Below are 21,058 nucleotides of genomic sequence, written 5' to 3' on the forward strand. Positions count from 1 at the left end.
TTTAAGACATCCTTAGATAAAATAATCAATGAACAATTTAAAGCTCTCACAGTAATAATGTAATAATAATCTATAAATTAATATAATCCAGCCAAATAATATTGATGAAACAATTATTAGCCAATAATAAAAAACAATAAATTATGAACACTATCTTCTTCACATTTTTTAATTGGGGTGTGGTGTTTTGTAACACTTGAGGTTCTCACAAAGTGTGCCCTGTATTAGCAAGTATGAAAAATGACCCTGGTATGAACCTTCTCAGTAAACAAAGCAGACAAAGGATAATATACGTACATACCAGTTTCCTGGTCATGATCCGTGACTTCATTTGGAAAACTGCTAAAATCATGAGAAATAATTGAACTTTTCAGCAAGAGTGTGAGAATGTTATCCATTTTCTCTGCTGAGGAAAACTTGAAAGCCTGTGGGGTGAGATAGAGGCAAGGAAAACAAAGAATAACCTGAGGGCATGCAGATTTGTTCCATCGTCCAAAAGCAAAAAGCGCAAGCTCATGTGGGAATATTTTGCACCACTGAAACTGGAAACAGCTATTAGTTTTTAAAGAGTTGCTGGTGGTCTGGAAAGAAGGATAATTTCTCAGATTGGTTTAAGGGCATAGGAAATCACTGAAGATCAGAGGAAGTTTATCATGGCAACTATTTCCTGGAGAAACACAAGTCCTGAAAAATAATTAAAGCAGTGTTTCCCAAACTTGACAATTTTAAGGCATGAGGACTTCAACTCCCAGAATTCCACAGCCAGCGTTGCTTAAAATTGTCAAGTTTGGGAAACACTGAATTAAAGTAATTAAAAGACATTAATATGCCAGAGACAGCAGCTGTGGTGGGCTTCTTTAATGGAATTTACAACACTCAATGAAGTGGGCTACTTCTGAAGATCCTCCAGTAGTGGAGTAGAATCTTTTCCTACCTTTCAGAACTCAGATAGAAAATGTTAAAAAACCCCTGCAAAATCTGTTTTCAGAGGTGACAGTAGGTTATTTATGTTCATACTGAACAGCAATGCCTGCATTGTTATGACTCCCGCAACTGACTAAAAAATGTTACCAGATAAAATTCTTTTTCAATAAGGTTATCTACTGTCACAGGTTGGCTATGAAAGGTAAATATATCTTTGAGGTTTAGATGCAAGAAACTTCAGGATAGTGCCATGTAGAAAAGAAATATTATTTGAAAAAAAGAAATATTTTGCCCCCTTTCTACCAGATTTGTTTGATTTATTTAAAAAAAGCCACATTGCTTTTTAAATTTATTTGAAAGGAGAAGAGGATGTTGGAGAAATTTCTTTGGGTGAAGTGTGGTGGCATTGCAGTTATTTAGAATAGAATAGAATAGAATAGAATAGAATAGAATAGAATAGAATAGAATAGAATAGAATAGAACTGGAAGGGACCTTGGAGATCTTTTAGTCCAGCCCCCTGCTCAAGTAGAAGAACATATACTGTCTCAGACAGGCGTAGGTTTAGTCTCTTCTTAAAAATATCTAGTGATGGAGTGCCCACGATTTCTGGAGGTAAGCTGTTCCACTGGTTGATTGTCCTCACTGTCAGGAAGTTTCTCCTTAATTCCAGATTGCTTCTCTCTTTGATCAGTTTCCTTCCCTCTGGTGTTTTGGTGAACAACCTGGCCCCCTCTGCCTTCTGGAAGCCTCTCAGACACTATAACACTGCTATCATGTCTCCCCTATTTCTTCCTTTCTTTTGACTAGCCAAACCCAAGTCCCGTAGCTGTTCTTTGTATGTTTTAGTCTCCAGGCCTTTGATCATCTTTATTGCTCTTCTCTGAATTTTTTCCAAACTCTCAACATCTTTTGTGATATGGTGACCAAAATTGCCTGCAGTATTTCAGGTGTGGTCTTACTGGGGTTTTATAAAGTGCACTAATACTTCACGTGATCTTGATTCTATGCCTCTGTTTATACAACCCAGGATTGTATTAGCTTTTTTGGTTACTGCTGCACATGGCTGGCTCATAGTCAAGTGATCATCCACTAGGACTCCAAGATCCCTTTCACAGTTATTGTTTTTAAGCCAGGTCTCGCTCAACCTGTATTTGTACCTTTGGTTTTTCCTGCCTAATTGTAAAACTTTGCTTTTCTCCATATTAAAACTCATTTTGTTGGCTAGGGCCCATTGTTCAAGTTTGTCAAGATCTTTTTGGATCCTGAACTTGTCTTCTGGGGTGTTGGCTACTCCTGTCAGTTTGGTGTCATCTGCAAATTTGATGAGTTCCCCTTCAATTCCCTCATCTAAGTAATTGATGAAGATATTGAAGAGTACTGGGCCTAAGAAGAAACCTTGTGGTACCCCACTGCTTACTTCTTTCCATGTGGATGTAGTGCCATTGAGGACCATTCATTGAGTATGGTTTGTCAGCCAACTACAGATCCACCTGGTGGTGATGTTGTCTATTCCACCTTTTGCTAGTTTACCAAGGAGTACTTACTACATGCACTGTGTTTCGCTGGTCTACTAGTTTAGTCACTTTATCAAAGAATGAGATAAGATAGGTTTGGCATGATCTGTTTTTAACAAACCCATGCTGGCTACTAGTTATGACTTTGTTTGCTTCTAGTTGTTTGCAGATCTGTTTTTTTATGATCTTTTCTAGGATCTTCCCAGGTATTGATGTTAAACTGATTGATCTGTAGTTTCCTGGGTCCATTCCCCCCCCCCTTTCTTGAAGATGGGGACCTCATCAACTCTTTTCCAATCCTCAGATATTTCCCCGGTGCTCCAGGATTTATGAAAGATGTAGTACAACGGTTCTGAGACAACATCGCCAACTTCTTCAGAACTCTGGGATGCAATCTGTCGGGTCCCAGTGATTTATATTCGTCAAGGTTGGATAGGTGTTCTCTTACCATTTAATTTTTGTTTCTAGTATGTCTTTTGCAGTGGGTTTTTTTCTTGGTATGTTGGCTATAATTTCTTTTTATGTGAAGACTGAGCCAAAGTATGAGTTAAGCAGCTCTGCTTTCTTCCTGTTGCCTGTAATTTCCTTGCCATCTTCTCTTTTTAGTGGGCCTACAGTTTCCTTGACTTTTTTCTTGTTGTTAATATGTTGGAAGAAACTTTTTTTTATTGTCCTTGATTTCTGTTGCAAGTCTTTGTTTGTTCTGAGCCTTTGCTTTCCTGGCTTCACAGTTACATGTTCTGGCTGTCTGCTGATAATCGGCCTTAGGTTTCCATTTTTTGTATTTGTCCTTTTTGTCTTTCAGTTTGTTAGAGAGATCTTTGTGCAACCATGCTGGTTTCTTCTTGGATTTCTTATTTTTCTTTCTCAATGGTATTGTGATGGTCTGGGCTTTTGTGATCGCACTTTTCAGGGTTTCCTACACTTCTTGGGTTGTTTTCCCCTTTAGGATTTTTATCCATGGGATCTTTTCTAAGTTCTCTCTGAGTATATTGAAGTTGGCTCTTTTGAAGTTTAAGCCATTGGTTGGATTGTTTTTTATTGCTAGTGTTTGCATTATATTAAATGCAAACACATGATCACTTTCACCCAAGGTTCTGGCAATTTCGATTCCCTCTATCACTTCTTCTCTACTTCTAAGGATTAAGTCCGGCATAGCTTTATGTCTAGTTCCCTCCTCCACCTTTTGGGTGACAAAGTTGTCGGCTAGGTTGCTTAGGAATCTGTTTGATCTCCTGCTCACTGCAGAGTTTGTCTCCCAGTTGATATCTGAATGTTGAAGTCTCCCATTACTACTGTGGTATGCTTCCTACAAGCATTTGTTAGCTGGTGGGCAAAGAGTTCATCTATTTCTTCTGATTGTTTGGGTGGCCTATAATATACACCTATGATAATGTCATTTTTTTTCTCTTTTATGTTGACCCATATACTTTCTGGAGGGATTTTATATTTGATCATGTGCATTTCTGCAGATATGTAGTGTTCTCTTACATATAGTGCAACTCCCCCTCCTCTTTTTGTAACCTGTTTCTTTTGAACAATTTGTATCCATCCATCAGTCCATTCCATTCATGGGTTTCGTCCCACCAGGTTTCTGTTATGCCAACTATGTCATACCCTCCCTTGTGTACTATTGCTTCTAGTTCGCCTTGTTTGTTCCCCAAACTTTGAGTGTTGGTATGTAAGCATTTAAGACTTTTATGCCTGTCCATGGGTGTTTCCTGTATTTCCTGATTGTTGTTTGAGTTTTTCTTTTTTTTCATCACTGCCTACCTCATTGTTGGATTTGTTATGTGAATTTCATGGCACCATTTCCTCATGTCATGATCACCAGGCTCTTTGGTATGTTTTTAATTAATTACACAGTAGGATGTCATTTCTAGTTTTTCCATTGGGAATCAGGTTTATGTGCAGGGAGGAGATTGAGAAAGTAAAGGTGGTAGCCATAACTGAATGAAATCAAAGACTTTGTCATATGTAAAAGGATGTGGCTTCAGTGGCAAGGTTGTGATTGCCATCTTGTTTGTTTATTTGATATTTTTTTTTACCACTTGCTTGCAAATATCTTTGTTGACAAGTAGCCGGGCAAGTTTTAGATTGGTGGAAGGTACGTAATAGAAACCATTAACAGTTGCACTTGGTACCACTAGTCCTCAGAATAAAACTGAAAACTTCTACCATCCTGGGAATAAGATTATAAAATGCCTTTTTTTCTGAGGAAAAAAACATTTTTTTATGAGGACGAAAACATTTGAGAAGCTGCAAGCCAACATTTCAGGCTACTATTTGCTAGCCCTACATTGCCTTAAGGTATTGTTTGTTTTGGTAACTGCAACTGTGCTCTTTTGCCTTTACATTTTATTAGTTGTCAGCTCTCCATCCATCAAGAACAGGGCAATCTATCACCAGGAAGAAAGCAACATGTCTGTTGTTCAAGACACATTTTGAGCTTTCACAATGCAAATTGTCTTCTGGTAATGGCATATTAGAAAACAGGACAAGCCTGTTTTTTGTCCTCTAGCCAATGCTGGGTATTGTTTTTCCTGGGCTTGGCATGATTGGAGCTTTGATTCCAGCAAATTGGATGGCCACATCTACGTCTTCATATTCCTGAGTAGAGGAAGCAGAAATAAAGCAAAGTAACCACTGTGTAGCTTAATTTCTTTTCTCTACACCAGTGTTTCTCTACCTCTGTCAAATTAAAATGCATGGACTTCAACTCGCAGAATTCCCTAGTGGTTGGGGAATTCTGGAAGTTGAAGTCCAAACATCATACAATCATGGAAGTTGAGAAACACCACTCCAGGGTGTCTAGATAGCTCCCAGACATCATAGCATAGATGCTACTCTCTCACTGAGAGACTGAGCTACCAAACTGGCTGTATTTAGAATGGCTTGGAGATGATAGGTCAGCTTTTCAAACGTTTCCTTCCTCAAAAAAAAAAAAAAAAAGGTTTTATAATCTTATTCCCAGGATGGTAGAAGTTTTGAGTTTTATTCTGAGCACTAGTAGTACCAAGTGCAACTGTTAAGGGTTGCAGTTGGTTCAGGAGTTTTGAATCTAATCTAGTAGGACACCCTATTCTCTTATGCATGTTTGTGTGGTTCTCCTCTTTCCCTTCCTAGTTGATTATTGCTATTAGTTCCTTTTAGTTGTGACAGCCTAGCATTTCTGGTTTGCAAGACTTTGTGCCTTTCAGCTTATTTACACAGTTTTCGTTTTCATACTTTCTCAGAAGCACATTCATATGGGACTTAGTAATACAATGAAGGGGTTTTTAAAACAAACAGATATTCACCTGAGCAATATGAATACTTTCAAAAACTGAAATGAATAATCAGTAAGACATGTTTAAACACTGGTGTAGCAAAATATAAGAGATTGAACTACAAGAATAGGAGATCTTTATTCTGAAGCTTCTGAATCACGAACTCCCTGGAAGATTTTAGGTGTGCATTCTCTTGCAGTCTCAGTAAGTCATCCAGGACTATTGGGAAATACAACATGGAAAAATTTTCATATATACTGTGTGATATAACAAAATGGGATCTGCTGTGTATGAATGTAATTTTCCAGTGTTTGCTCCCAATACCCCAAGCATTCCTCAGCTCAAAGGCATGCATGTTTTGTGAAATTGCATAAAAATATCTATATATTCAGTAGACAGTTGAATAAGTGAAACGGTATCAGTTGTCAGTGGAGGCCCCATTTTATAGCCCTTTTATAAGATGGCAATTCCAGATGATCAGACTTTCTGTTTCTCAATTTTCTGAATCTAATATAAAACATACTTCTAGACTGAACTGGGTTGTTTTGAGTATTTTCAGATTTTTTGAGACATCAGATGTTATCTCTTTATATGGCTGTAACAGTATTGACATATACTAAAATTAATTGCAATTCAGGCCTGCAGTTACTATGTGGTCATGGACAAAACTGATCTATGTGGTCTCTAAGAGTTGACACTGATTTGATAGCATATAATCAATCAACCAATTAATCAAACAGTTATTATGTGGTCTGATGAAAAAGATGTCCATCTTCCTCAAATATCAGAATTATTCCATTATTTCTGAGATGAAGGAAGTGGCCAACAGGAACATCCCATTTTAGTGCCTTGCTTATAGACATATTTTCTGTTTTAATGGCACACATCTTTATTTTTCTAGTGCTGGGTATAAACAGCTTTATTTTTGCTTCTAGAATGTTAACAGCTTAATAGTTCCTGTGATTTTACTGTTATTCATAAAATGTTGTTATTTGCTGCCTTTTTATTTTTATATCACTTACATTTCAGCATTCTGATATAACAACACACAATCTCTTATAAAAACAGGCTAGTAATATTATGATAAATAAATAATACTAATTAGCTAATTGTTCTCACTGGAAATCTCTATCTGAGAGCTTTTTTATTTATTCAGAAAATTATAACCTACTTTTGACTTTACACTAGAGAGGTCTACAAGAACATAAAAGGAATATACTATAAAATCTTACATTTAGCAAAAATGCAGAAGCAATTTTTATTTTAAAATCTTATAATTTGTCCTCATATTTGGGGGAAAAACCCTTTGAAAGTCAATAATATTTGGACATTACTTTATACCCTGAAGAAACATCAGTAATTCTTACTTGACTGAGCTCAGTTGATTGTATTCCATGTGCCAAGGAAACATAGTTTTCCAGAATAATTGGATTTGGTCTTATTATGTAGATTTAATTATGTTAAGTTAGATCATTTTGGAATTTGTCTTTAATTATCATAGAAGGTGAGCCATATATATACATTTTATTTTTTCCTCAAAAATAATACATTATGAAGGAAAAAAAATAAAGTGGGAATCTAAAACTGTAAGCTTTGGCCTTACTATGTAGATTTAATTTGTAAGCTACCGTATATGCCGGCGTATAAAACGACTTCCAGAAGCGCTAAACTTGGCGCCAAAGACGGAGGTCATCTTATACGCCGAGTCATCTTATACGCCAGAAATACTGATAGTTTCCAGCGTATAAGATGACGTTCTAGGAAGGCGACTCGGCGATAAAGACGGGGGTCGTCTTATACACTGGGTCGCCTAATACGCCGGCATATACGGTAGATAATTTTGGAATTTGTCTTAAATTATTAAAGAAGGTGAGTCATTTATATGTTTGTTTCCCTTAAAAATATAATATATTCTGAAGGAAAATAATAAAGTGGGAATCTAAAACGGTATAAGCATACATTTGAATATATTTTTAAAAAAATGTAAAGAAAGAATTCCTGGTTGTCATTTGAAAAATCTTTTGAGTAAGAGGACTTTGACAATATGGACCTTGTTTAGAATCAGTTATAAATCAAGTTGTACTAAGGCGGTCAGTTCAGACACAGGAAATGATTATTTCCAAGCTCCTTGTAGCTGGGTTACAAGTGACCATGCTAAGATCTACAATGTGTCTAAGTCACATGGGTTATGATTTGAACTTATGAAAATATTTGAGGAAAATTTGGTATGAGTTCTAAGATAGCTACAGTAGGTAGCCAGTTAGAAGATGCCAGGTCAGACTTATTTTCTATTCTGCTATAATTGACAGTATATCCAGAGTCACATAGGAGATGCCCATGTCTGTTAATTGGAAATTTACAGTTGAATTTGGGATCTTCTGCATGAAAACTGTGTAACATTCTGCATCAAGTTGTGATTTGCCAACCTCATTAATTAGTAGACTTTTAACTTCAAAGCTTTCCTCAGATGTACAGAAAGTACAAATGTGATGATGGTGATAATTGTAATGTCCTTAATAATTAGTTGATGAAATGAGAAAAGTGAGAAAGTTCCACTTTGCTTTTGCTTTATAACTGTGCTGTTAAGCAGACTCTTTGTATTCTTAAAAATTTATTTGGAAGGAATTTACTTCTGTTTTTAAACAACTGCTAATAATGTAATGCATCATTTTTTTTATTAATCCTTTGTTATGAGCAGAATGCCTTAGGCTATAGGCATGGTAGATTTGTCACAGGAAAATGAGGCTGTCTGAATTATAAACACAGCTATTATTTTTGTTCTTGCATTGCAATTACAATATAGACATGTCAAGTGCCCTCAGACTGGCCATTGCAGTACAAATGATATTTCAATTTCTTTATTTTTCTGAAACAGATTTCCCTTTTTATTATATGGAAGAAAAACAGGAAGCCTTTGTACTACAGTTTTTGTCCTCTTGTGTTGGATTTCTAAAAGATAGAATGAGACATTTGCAGGGAAATAATGTGAACTCTTCCAAGATTGAATGGCTATATATGACTAACATGTGTCAGTCATGTTAGTTTAAAAACTCTATTGATTCATCTAATTTCATTACTTGTTTATTATTGATTTCATTTATGGATTCCTGAACAACAGATCTGCTTGCTAGGAATGAACTTACATATGTGATAACATATAGGTATAAACAATCTGATTCCATCTTCTTATTTATTTACAGAGAGTAATTCAAAAGATGTTGCAGAATTTGGTTAGCTTCTAAAATCTGTACAGGAAGTCCTCATAGCTATCTCTTGCAAACAAGATGCTCATAAAGAGATCTGTTTACTCTGTTGAATATAGACTTTGAAATTTGCACCAATCTTCATTCTGATGATTATATGTTCTCTCTCTCTCTCTCTTTCTATGTATGTATGTGTGTGTGTGTGTGTGTGTGTGTGTGTGTGTGTGTGTGTGTGTGTATATATATATATATATATATATATATATATATATATATATATATATATATATAATATATATATATATACTAGTAATCTGTAGGTCTTTGGTTGGTTCGGTTTTCTCCCGCGTAAAATTGGATGTCTTGGCGACGTTTCGACAAGTCCTCTTCGTCATCTCAGGCGGTTGTTTTCAGCTCGTGCTTCGAGCATAATATATATATATATATATATATATATATATATATATATATATATATATATATATATTCTGAGGTTTTTGCGGGTGTTTGTATGTAGGTCTTTGGTTATTTGGGTTTTCTCCCATGTAAAATTGAAAGAGTCTTGGCAACGTTTCGACGAAGTCCCATTCGTCATCTTCAGGCTGATGTTTTCGGCTTCGGGATTGTGCGAGCAAAGTGTGATCGAAGCTGCCGTCTCTCTATATATATTGGTGGGGGTGTGTGGAGTGCTGGCTTAGTTGCTTTAGGTGGATTGGTTGGCTGTGTAGGAGCTATTGTTTGTGGATTGTTTGGCTGTTTCGTAACATCCTGAGTAGTTGAGGTGCTGGCTGTGTGCCCATTAGTCTTTTGTGTTGTAATGACCTGGGTAATGGGTTGTGTGATGACATCCTGAGATCCTGATGTCATTACAACACAAAAGACTAATGGGCACACAGCCAGCACCACAACTACTCAGGATGTTACGAAATAGCCAAACAATCCACAAACAATAGCTCCTACACAGCCAACCAATCCACCTACAGCAACTAAGCCAGCACTCCACACACCCCCACCAATATATATAGAGAGACAGCAGCTTCGATCACACTTTGCTTGCACAAGCCGAAGACCCCAGCCTGAAGATGGCGAGTGGGACCTCGTCGAAACGTCGCCAAGATACTCTCAATCTTACACAGGAAAAGATCCGAATACACCAAGACCTGCATACCTATACCTGTGAAAATCTATGAAAACAAATACCGTAAATGCCGGCGTATAAGATGACTTCCGCGAGCGCTGAAATCGGCGCCAAAGACGGGGGTCATCTTATATGCCGAGTCGTCTTATACGCCGGAAATACTGGTAGTTTCCGGCGTATAAGACGATGTTCTAGGAATGCGGCCCGGCTATAAAGACGGGGGTCGTCTTATACGCCGGGTCGCCTAATACGGCGGCATATACTGTATATATATATATATATATATATATATATATATATATATATATATATATATAATTTGTGCAAGGAAATCTAGTAGCATTAAATAATTGTAAAGTATAGTTGAAGTATTTATTTTAATAAGCTGATACTTATTAATTGGTTATTTATTTATTTATTTAATTAATAAGCAAAACTAGGAACATCATAACATGCCTTATATATCTGACCAATAGCAACAAACATGTTTCCAATAGCAACAAACATGTTTCCAAACTGGTGAGTCCAAGGGTGAAATAATGGAATGTGATGATATAATTTTTCCATTATGACATGAGGAAAAGAAATGAAGCATCTCTGACATTATAAATCCTATGGGCACCAAGCTATGACAATATTGATTCTTTCTAAATCATATGGCAAAAATCTTATGGCAAAGGATTAACAAGATCAAAGTGGACAGTCATAAAAAGAAATTCTAAAAAGAAACTATAATTTTAAAACTGAATAATATACAAGACCTACTGAATTAGACAAAGACCTGTCTAGCCAAGATTCTAACAGAAAGCTCATGGACATGAGATTAAGAGTCTTGCTTTTGTTTTTAAAACAAATTTATCCTTCCTGGATGTGTCTAATCTTCCTTCTAAACAGGTAAATAGGTGGCAATTGCCATATCAATGGTAGCACTTTGAACTGTATAAAGAAACTTACTTGTTCTCAGTCCCAATTTCCAAATCCTAAGACACTTGACCAAATTGCTCTCTATATTGTAACTCTTTGTTTGCAAGCCATTTGCTTTCATTTCCTGAATTTTGCATATTGGGTTACCCTTTTTAGAAGAGGGAGTCAAGCTATTCTCCAAGGCTTCTGAAGGCAGGACAAGAAGCAACAGATGGAAACTGATCAAAGAGAGAAGCAACTTAGAACTAGGAAGAAACTTCCTGACAGTTAAAACAATTAACCAATGGAACAACCTGCCTCCAGAAGTGGTGAATGCTCCAACACTGGAAGTTTTTAAGAAGAGACTGGACAGTCATTTGTCTGAAATGGTGTAGGGTTCCTGCCTGAGCAGGGGGTTGGACTCGATGACCTCCAAGGTCCCTTCCAACTTTATTATTATTATTATTATTATTATTATTATTATTATTATTATTAACAAATAGAAAACTATAGATTATTATAGTAACAGATTTGAATAAAGCAGGATTCGAGTGTCCTTGTCTTCTATGTGTCTATGTGCCTCTTTGTGATGGATTGATGATTGAACTCACTTGCACCCCCTACCGCGTACTATATAGGGGTGCACACCAATGCCTGTTGCTATGTTTTGGTTACTTTTCCTCCTGTTTTTGTCAGTGGATTGCCTATTGAAACCTTTATACAACTCCTCTCTTCTTCCTATTTCTTTTTTCCTAATATTTCTTTTCTAATTTCCTGGTTGGCCATTTTTAGTAAAAAGGCCACAAGATGTTACTCATCTATACCACTCAATATTCTTACAGAATGTGATCAATATTTGGAATGTCACCTGTTGCCTATTCCTGCATTAAAATAATGGCCATGTATTTTAAATCCATTTTTTTCATTGCTCCTTTGTCTTGGGCATAGAAATTTTTACAAATGTTGAGTAGTGGTAAAGAATTATACTGGTGACTTGACACTGCTGAGTTGGAATGATTAAAGGACATAGTAGCTTTAGAGCAGGGGTGTCAAACTTGCAACGTTACGTGACGTGTTGTGATGTATCATAACTTTTTTTGCCATTGCCGGCAATGGGGTGGATGTGGTTTCGCTATGATGCATCCGGTCTGTGGACTGGCAGTTTGACACCCCTGCTTTAGAGTAACACAGTTTCTTATAGTCCATATTCCATATCTCTAGTATGACTCTATTTTCACTATTACCCAATCAATGTAAAACATTTTACAAGGCAATACAGTAGTCCTCAATTTATGACCACAATTGAGCCCAAAATTTCTGTTGCTAAGAGAATTTTGCCCCATTTTATGACCTTTTTTGGCAATGTTGTTAAGTGAATCTCTGCAGTTGTTAAGTTAGTAACACAATTGTTAAGTGAATCTGGCTTCCCCACTGACTTTTCAGAAGGTCGCAAAAGGTGAACATGATCCCAGGACATTGCAACCACCATAAATACGAGCCAATTTTCAAGCATCTGAATTTTGATCACGTGACCATGGGGATGCTGCAATAGTTGTATGTGTGAAAAACAGTCATAAGTCACTTTTTTCAGTGCTATTGTAATTTTGAACAGTCACTAAATGAACTGCTGTAAGTCAAGGACTACCTATATACATTTCTACTTCATATTTGCACAGCTCTGAAATACTAACCTTCTGATATTGGTATTCTAACATGCTGATACCCAACATTTGGGGAAAATCTACTGCTTAATATTACGTAATTCATTAGACATTATAAATAAAAAGGAAATGTTTGGATAGGAAAAAACCTCAAACTATCAACCCTTTTCATTTTATGTACTCCATTAAGTTAGATAATAGTTTATTAACTTTTTTTTATTAACCGTTAATGTACAGAACAGCTTACCTGACAGGCAAATGCAATTGGATCAGCCACTTTCTGAAGTATCTGCTCAAACTCTCCAATTGTTGAATAGTATTCAATCTGCACTGTGGCTTTAATGTCTCCTCCACAGTAGATATTTACATTTACAAAGCCAGCAGGAAAATCTTATAAAAACAGAACATTTTAAAAGTTCAGTGGAAAAAATGAAGAAAAAGAAACAGAATTATTGCCAAAACCTTTCCACACTGATTTAGCATTCAGAATGCTTCTATGCTATCTATTCCAGATTGAGAAGTCAACGATTCACAGGGGAGACAAATGTGCAAAGAAGCAGTGAGCAATGGAAGAAAAGAATCAGCAGCAGTGGAGCAAGAAGGCAGAATTAAAATATATTTGGAGGCTAGAGAACAAAGGAAAACAAAGAAAGCTTTAAAATATACAGCATACTTGGAAATATTTACGACATTTCAGTGAATATTCTGAGTGCTTCAGGGTAGAGAAGAATTTCCAGCTGCACACTTAAGTGATAATCTATGTATTAATTCTTGTAGTGAAAAATGTGATAAGCTAAACTTGCTGGTTTTGTGCTCAGCTCCTGGATGTCTACACTATAATTCTATCCTGATGACTCTTTTTTTTTTTTTTTTTTTGTGCTTTCTAGTCAGATTTTGATTCCTGACAACTGCTCCAACTAGTCCCTGAACTTTTCTTGGTAATAGTTCTGAAGTGATTTGCCATTGCCTGATTCTTAGAGCTGAAACAAAGAGTGGCTGGCCCAAAGTCACCCAGTTAGCCTTGTGCTCAGAACTCAGTTTCATTTTTTTTTAACCTGTCACCTTAACTGCTTTACCAAGTAGCCTCTCTTGGTAGCACCAATAAAAACATCTTTAAAAAGCAGTTGAGGGAAATAGTTTTCAGAAGGGCAGATTAACAACTTTTAATGTTTTCAACTTTGGCAGTACTTAATATTTTTGAAGGAGTGCTGCAAAATGGCTATGAAGATATCCAACATACAGACAATTTTAGATTTGGAGAAAATTCTTTTTTAAAAATTATAATATGCACATGTTAGGGCTTATTTTTCATATGCTTCCCATCTCGTAATAAAGAAGTGATGTTAATTTTTTAGCAATGGTCAAAGACACATGCAAGAGCCACAAAAAGTTTCACTTGCTACATTGGGCAATTCTTTGTTCAACTAAGCTGAAACTACTGATTTAATAAATATTACTTAATGTTACAATAAAAAAGGATGACTAGATGGTTGAAAAAGACCATAAAACACCAAAATGTGGCCAAATATATTAGCGCAAATAAATGACAAAAGAATTTGAAAAACTCTCCACATGAAGCAAGACAATATCTTCACAAATGTCATGCAGTGATAATAATATGTGCTACAGATTTATGCTGAGTTACTCTAAATAATATGTGCAGCAGGAACTGATTAAGGCTAGCAAACTATGACTAATGAATGACATTTTAAAGACTGTCAACTGCTACTTTATCATGAATAAACAACCAAATGTCTCCAGTTATTAATAAGTCAAAAACTTTTATGCTCTGATTTAATAAAGTAGAATTTGAAATCCAAAGCTCATACATAAAAAGTAGTATTGAATTATAATGGGAAACACTGTATAGCACTCCATTATGTTAATTTTATTTTTCCTGAACTAGTACCAACTCTTACCTAGAGCTTTGATGAATCTGACTTTCTGATTCCAAAAATCTGGCTCAATTCTGATCCATTTATTTTCCGTTATAAATTCAATGATTACTGAATCTTCAGGGACATCATCTCTTAAAATAATGAACATCTCTCCAGGGCACTGCAAAGTATGAGTTGTATCCAATTATTTCTTTGCGTCAATACATCAAATCTATACAATTTGAATTACATATTTTCATGAAAGTTGTTTGAAACATTAGCAGAAGAGCTACATATTTTCAGAAAGCGATTATTTGGCCTGCATGGATTAGTTCAACAAAACATTTGCTCTTTGTATAGGATGCACCCTTGAACTGATTTTAGGGCAATGGTGAACTCAGATTGCAGGACTTTGTCATGGTCAGATCACTTCCTTTAAAGACGTAGATTTTTAGATGGCTATCTTATTCCTCCCCCCCCCCCTTTTTCAGGAAATGGAATAGACATTGTGGCCTATTAAAGACTAATAACTGTTGTAACAACAACTTTCAACATCCTTTTCTGGGTACAGAGATAATGCAAACAAATCTACCTCTTTTGCTCTGCTATTGTACCATGGGTTTTAGGGCTAAAATGAGTGCAATAACAAACTTGCAGACTTACTGATTTTGACAGGATCTCTCAAAGACTGGATCTCTTAAGAAGCAATGGATGCAAACTAAGGATATCAATAAGAGAAGCAGCCTAGAACTAAGGAGAAATTTCCTGATAGTGAGAACAATGAATTAATGGAATGACTTGCCTCCAGAAGTTTTGGCTGCTTCAACACTGGAGGTTTTTAAGAAGAGATTGGACAACCATTTGTCTGAAATGGTATATAGGGTTTCCTGCCTGAGAAGAACTAGAAGATCTCTAAGGCCCCTTTCAATTCTGTTATTCTCAAAACATTTAAACCCAAACTCATTGTAACTGTTTAGCAGAGATTCAGTTGTAAAAAGTGAGTCTTGCTCCTTTTTCCTAAGCTAAAGTCTAAACCCACCACCCAGCAGAACTTTGAGATTTATTTTTGTGCACTTTTCTTTTAAATGGAATAAAAAGAATGCACTTGTGGGGATTGCATTTTCTTTAATAGAACTTACCTCACATGGTATCCTTTTTGGCAACACTAACACCTCTGGCCTTCCCACCGTCTCGGTCACCTCCTCACTTTCCACACTTCCATCACTTAGCCTCAAGCTCCTTTCTAGGTCCAAAGATAAGGGATCATGTGCACCTGCCAAAGATATTATTTTAAGTCATAGAGGATTTGGGTTAATAATTGCCAAAGTTATCTCCCACCAGCTGAAGCATTCCTTACTTGTGAAATTGCATATTAACTGATGGTCTTTGAGCAGAAATACTTGTTTATATGCTACACTTTGTCTTTGATTTATAATTAGGCATTTGTCATAAATGTCTCTTTTTCTGTTGACATGGTAGTGGTCTTTTGTGCAGGCACCAAAATAAAATTGGATTTAAGTGCCAACCAAAAAAGAGGGAACCTACAATCTAAATGCATCTTTTGAAGTTCAGATCAGGTGGTAGTTGAATTGCAACCTATTATGATTAAACAACAATGAGTTTAATTTCAAGATATTCTTTTGCATGATAGTAAATACAGAATTTAAATATAATAATAGTAAAGTTGGAAGGGACCTTGGAGGTCATCTAGTCCAACCCCCTGCTCAGGCAGGAAACCCTACACCATTTCGGACAAATGGCTGTCCAGTCTCTTCTTAAAAACTTCCAGTGTTGGAGCATTTGCTGCTTCTGGAGGCAATTTACTTCATAAAGTCATTGATCAGCTACACCTCTAATGGCTTTCCAGAGATATTAAAACTTTTTTCTACAAAACTCTCCAAGTTTATGTTCCAAGTGTCAGGGTTGGAATCAAATGGATCATTTAGCAAGAGCATTATGAAGTAATGTTCAAATAAAAAAATATATCTGATGAGAAATTCAGCATATCTAAATTCCTCCATAGCAAACAAACATCAGTTTTAGATTCAAGTTATTGTGATTACATTTTCAAGCAAAGCTTGTACTTGGGCCAAAATTTCTTTTAAAACAAAATAAATAAATAAAAATGGTAGCTAAGCAAAAGTTCAGTAAAGATTATTTGGGCCTCTTCATACTTACAGAGCATTATAAGATAATAAAATTCCATCAGATAATCCACACATTATTTACCATAAACAGGCTCATAAATCCCTATCAGCACAATTAGTATGCCATCAATGAGTCTTTTTCATCATTCCTAGATCTGAGCAAATCAATTGCTTTCACATCTGTCTTTTTCTTTTATTTCCCCAAAGAGTTCCAATATCATATTGTTTTTCATTTTCAACTTGCACACTAACCTTTCCCTTTTCTCCAGCCCTTGCACAATTCACATTAGTCAATCAATCCACATTGATTGCTGGCTCTGGAGCATTTCCCATCTGTCTTTGCTTTATTGGATATACTGTTTACTTTCTTACCATTTGTCTTGTCAGGAGTTTGCCCTATTCTCTTCAATATGGCCCTTTCATTTTTTCATTCAAGAGATGTACTTCCTCTCCAGTCAGCTTTCATTATTGATCTATTAAATTGATAATATGAAACCCTTCTTTTTAAAAGTCTTATTTTAACAGCCACAGTCTTCTCTTGCTATCTCAAATCAACCATTTTTCACAAAGTTTCCTTCATAATATCTCCCAGGTTGGCCCTGGTTAGTGCTTAGGTGAGGGGCTACCTTGCAAGGTTAAACTATAGGCTAGTTGAAAAGTTGAAAACATCCCTGAAGAAGACAGTGGCAAGAGCCAGTTAGTCTAAAAGTTAAAGCACCAGATTAAAAATTAGGAGAATGTTAATTCTAGTTCCATTTTAAGCATGAAAGCCAGCTGGGTAACTTTGTGTCACTCATTCTCTCACACAGAGTTGTTGTTATAGAGAAAATAGGAGGGGGGGGGGAAGAGTGTTAGGTATGTTCACTACCTTATTTATAAAAATAACAAAGGCAGAATAAATAATAACACCCCAGGCTTAACAACTGTCGATAAGAAAGACAAAAAAGTCTGGATAGTGGATGTGGAAATGCCTGGAGACAGCAGAATAGAAAAGAAAGAACTGGAAAAGATAACAAAATACAATGACCTTCAAATAAAAATAGAATGACTCTGGCAAAAGAAAGCAAAGGTAGTACCAACAGTAATCCATGTTTTCCCCCAAATAAGACCCAGTCTTATTTATTTATTTTTTCCTCCAAAAGAGGCACCAGATCTTATTTTGGGGGGGTCTTTCCCACAGTCTTGCCTTGAGTCAGCGGGTACCGACAGCTCCATCCAACTAGCCCACTTCGTCTGTGGCCAAAGGAAATGCCTCTGCAGTTGAGAATGGAAATCCGGATTGTCGTGCGCAGTGTCCCCCCCCCCACCGGGGGATGCCACAGAAGAAGTGGACCAGTGAGGTGAGGCAGGTATTGATTCATGGGAGGCCTGGCTGCAATGGTAAGCAGGTGCAGAGCACATGGGGCAGCTTTTACCCCCAATCCTAGCTTGATTTTTAGACTTGTGCCTTGCCCCAAAATTACAGCTTATTTTTGAGGTAGGGCTTATATTAGGCCCACCCCCCAAAATCAAACTAGGATTATTTTAGGGGTAGGTCTTACTTTCAGGTAAACACAGTAGGTGCTTTGGAAGCAATCCCAAAACAATTGGAATACCACTGGTATTGACAATTTGAACACCACTGGCATTGACAATTTCACCCTCAGTCAATTGCAAAAGGCAACTTCACTTGGAACAGCTTACATCCTGTGATGATATTTGTAACACCATTAAACATCCACATCTGCCTATCCCAAGTCCTTAGGAAGGACTAGATTGGTGGACAAAAAATGCTAAATCCAATGTGAACATCTGGCTGACTGTGCAACGAACCATAATAAAAATCACTTCCATATCATGCCACAAAAGATGCATTTATATAAGTCACCAATGTCAATTGGAAGGTGACTTGGGTTTGCTCATATTATTTCATAAATTAATAGCTAATCCAAATCTCAGACTCCACCTCCAACTTCATAAGACTTGCTATTGATTGATTGATTCATTTATATCCTACCTTTATTATTTTTACAAATAACTCAAGGTGGCAAACATATCCAACATGCCTTCCTTCTTCTATTTTCCCCACAACAACCTTGTGATGTGGATTGGACTGACAGAGAGTGATGTCCTATGCCTTGGTCAACCATGATGTTTCACATATGAAACAGAAGGAATGGAAGAATGTTTTTGATATAGTCTGGGAGGGATTGAATAGATTGTAGCAAAGAAGAATGTCTGAACAAGACAAGAACTCTGAAACTGAAACAGAAACTTAACAGATGTAGAAGACTAAGCTAAAATCTTTCTCCCTGATAATTTAATAATTTAATCTTTTAAGTGTATATAGATGGAACTGAAATCTCTGTTGCTTTCTAATACTCTCAATTACTTGCTAATACTCTATTTGGTCTAAGTATTAAGCTGTTAAGTAGGAAGCTCCCATTTAAATGCTACAGCAAACATTTACTGTATAGATATTACTATCATAAAATTGTACTTTTAGCAAAATGGCTGTGATATCCTCTGAAACCAGCAGCAGGTAAACCAAGACAGGTTGCACAAATACTTAACCAAAACATGTTTGCAAACTTGCATTATCAATATTTGGAAAAATAGGTGACATTTTTAGGTGAACAGCCCTAAAAATTCATATCCTTGAAAAGCCTACCAGTTAGGGGAATCCACTGGGAAAGATTCAAAAAAACCAAGGTGGCACATCTAACTATAAGGTTGAAGGCCACCATATAAAAAGTGGCATGAATGTATAGATAGACATAGATACAGATGATATAGATGCAGATGGTATAGGTAGATTTGGATGTAGATATATACAAACAAGTCATCCTGTTAGGTACCAGTTCATTAACATATTAGCCACCTTTTAAACTAGGAAAACGTTTGGAAAGTAAGTAGTTTTAGAGGTGGATATATTTAATAATTCATATTGAACAAAGACATGTGGAATACAATAATGCATACAAGTTAGTAGAAAAATAATTTACCTCTAATGTTGTAGATTGAGAAAGTCTGCACTGAGTGGCATATTTCTCTTGGGTTATGTAAAGAAATCTCCCGAGCATTAGCAGCAGCATTATAGTATATCAGCACAGAAACTGTCCACCACTAGATGGCGTAGCAGAGACATATTATTGCAAGAAGAATGCTCCCATTTATTCTCACCAGCCCCGCCTCAAATTTCTTTATAAAGAGCTAGTTTTCTTAGCAGGATTAGTAAAAATCAGAAGAAACTCACATGCCAGGCAAAAGGAATACAAAGAACTAAAACCCTATTATTTCTGTTCACTTGCAGGAGACAAAAACTCAAGTTTTTAGCCTATTCTATCTTTCCCATAGCCCAAGGAAGAATGTGTGGGTGGTAGAAATGTAGGTGGATAAACACAGGCACGTGTCCCATACTGTTCCATATTCAGAAAACATTCGTGATCAGCATTTTCATCCTGATATGAAGCAAATGAAAGAAATACAAATGCATGAAAATCTTCTTTGTCCTGTATTACTTATACTGAAGAACTTTAGATACCAGATCTGAGAATCTTTGGTAGCTGGGAGACCATACCTTTTTAGTTCCTAATTCTTGATAAAAAGATAGAGATATAGATAGATACAGATAGATAATACATAAATGCATAAATATCTACTTCTCTGTGTATTATTTATAATATCTATCTATCTATCAATCTATCTATCTATCTATTTATCTATCTATCTATCTATCTATCTATCTATCTATCTATCTATCTATCTATCTGTCTGTCTGTCCGTCTGTCCATCCGTCCGTCCATCCATCCATCTAATAATATATAGTGATTCTTCTTATATAAATAATTTAACATTTTTACCTGAAATAAGACTATTGCACAATCATGGTTTGAAGAAAACATTACAATTTCATTAAGATGTGAAGATAAAAAGCAGGAAACTGTTTGCTTCTGATACCAAAACAGTATTTCTCTCTGCATGGAGAAAGCACGTATATTTGAACTCTGAAATACGATACCTAGCCAATGTTTCTTAACATTTTCTAATGTATATGCCTGCTTGGACAAATTTCCCCATTTGCTGATATGAGTGATTTAGCATCTGGCATAATAATATCATTCCATTTCATATTGTGCCAGTCTACCCATGAAATACAAAAACAAAAAAGTTGGAGAATTGGGAAAACTTGAAAGCCGCACTGCTCCCAAACTCTCCTCCTTGCTTTCTACTCTAAGGGTCAGCAGCTACCCAAAGAACTTGAGGTTCCAAGAGGGCAAATAAGGAGACTCAAGTGGAGCCTTCCAAGTCAAACAGAACTTTATTTGGTCAAGTGAAGTTGCTGGGTGGAACACTGTCTGAAACACTGGCAGCTGCGTTCAGAAGTGTCACACAGTGGTCAATTAGGCACTTCTATTTATATACAGATAACAACCAATCAC

At 36.2% G+C, this 21,058-nt stretch overlaps 1 protein-coding gene across 4 annotated transcripts in view; it reads right to left on the bottom strand.

Annotated features, from left to right (window-relative positions):
* The window catches only part of BANK1 (B cell scaffold protein with ankyrin repeats 1), a 138,115-nt gene that overhangs the window by 74,021 nt on the left and 43,036 nt on the right, over positions 1–21,058 (bottom strand). For 2 of the 4 annotated variants that reach the window (XM_039350712.1, XM_039350711.1), the window contains 4 exons: positions 15,630–15,763; positions 14,533–14,671; positions 12,861–13,003; positions 302–425 (listed from right to left, as the gene is read on the bottom strand). In XM_039350712.1, the coding sequence (XP_039206646.1) occupies positions 302–425; positions 12,861–13,003; positions 14,533–14,671; positions 15,630–15,763 (540 nt within the window). Of the gene's footprint in view, positions 1–301; positions 426–12,860; positions 13,004–14,532; positions 14,672–15,629; positions 15,764–17,009; positions 17,111–21,058 lie in introns of those variants that run through there. The other 2 variants (XM_039350713.1, XM_039350714.1) reach the window with 2 other exon arrangements.

Source organism: Crotalus tigris, unplaced genomic scaffold (genome assembly GCF_016545835.1).
Source record: "Crotalus tigris isolate CLP2741 ecotype Arizona unplaced genomic scaffold, ASM1654583v1 scf7180000018350.1424685, whole genome shotgun sequence".
NCBI lineage: Eukaryota > Metazoa > Chordata > Lepidosauria > Squamata > Viperidae > Crotalus > Crotalus tigris.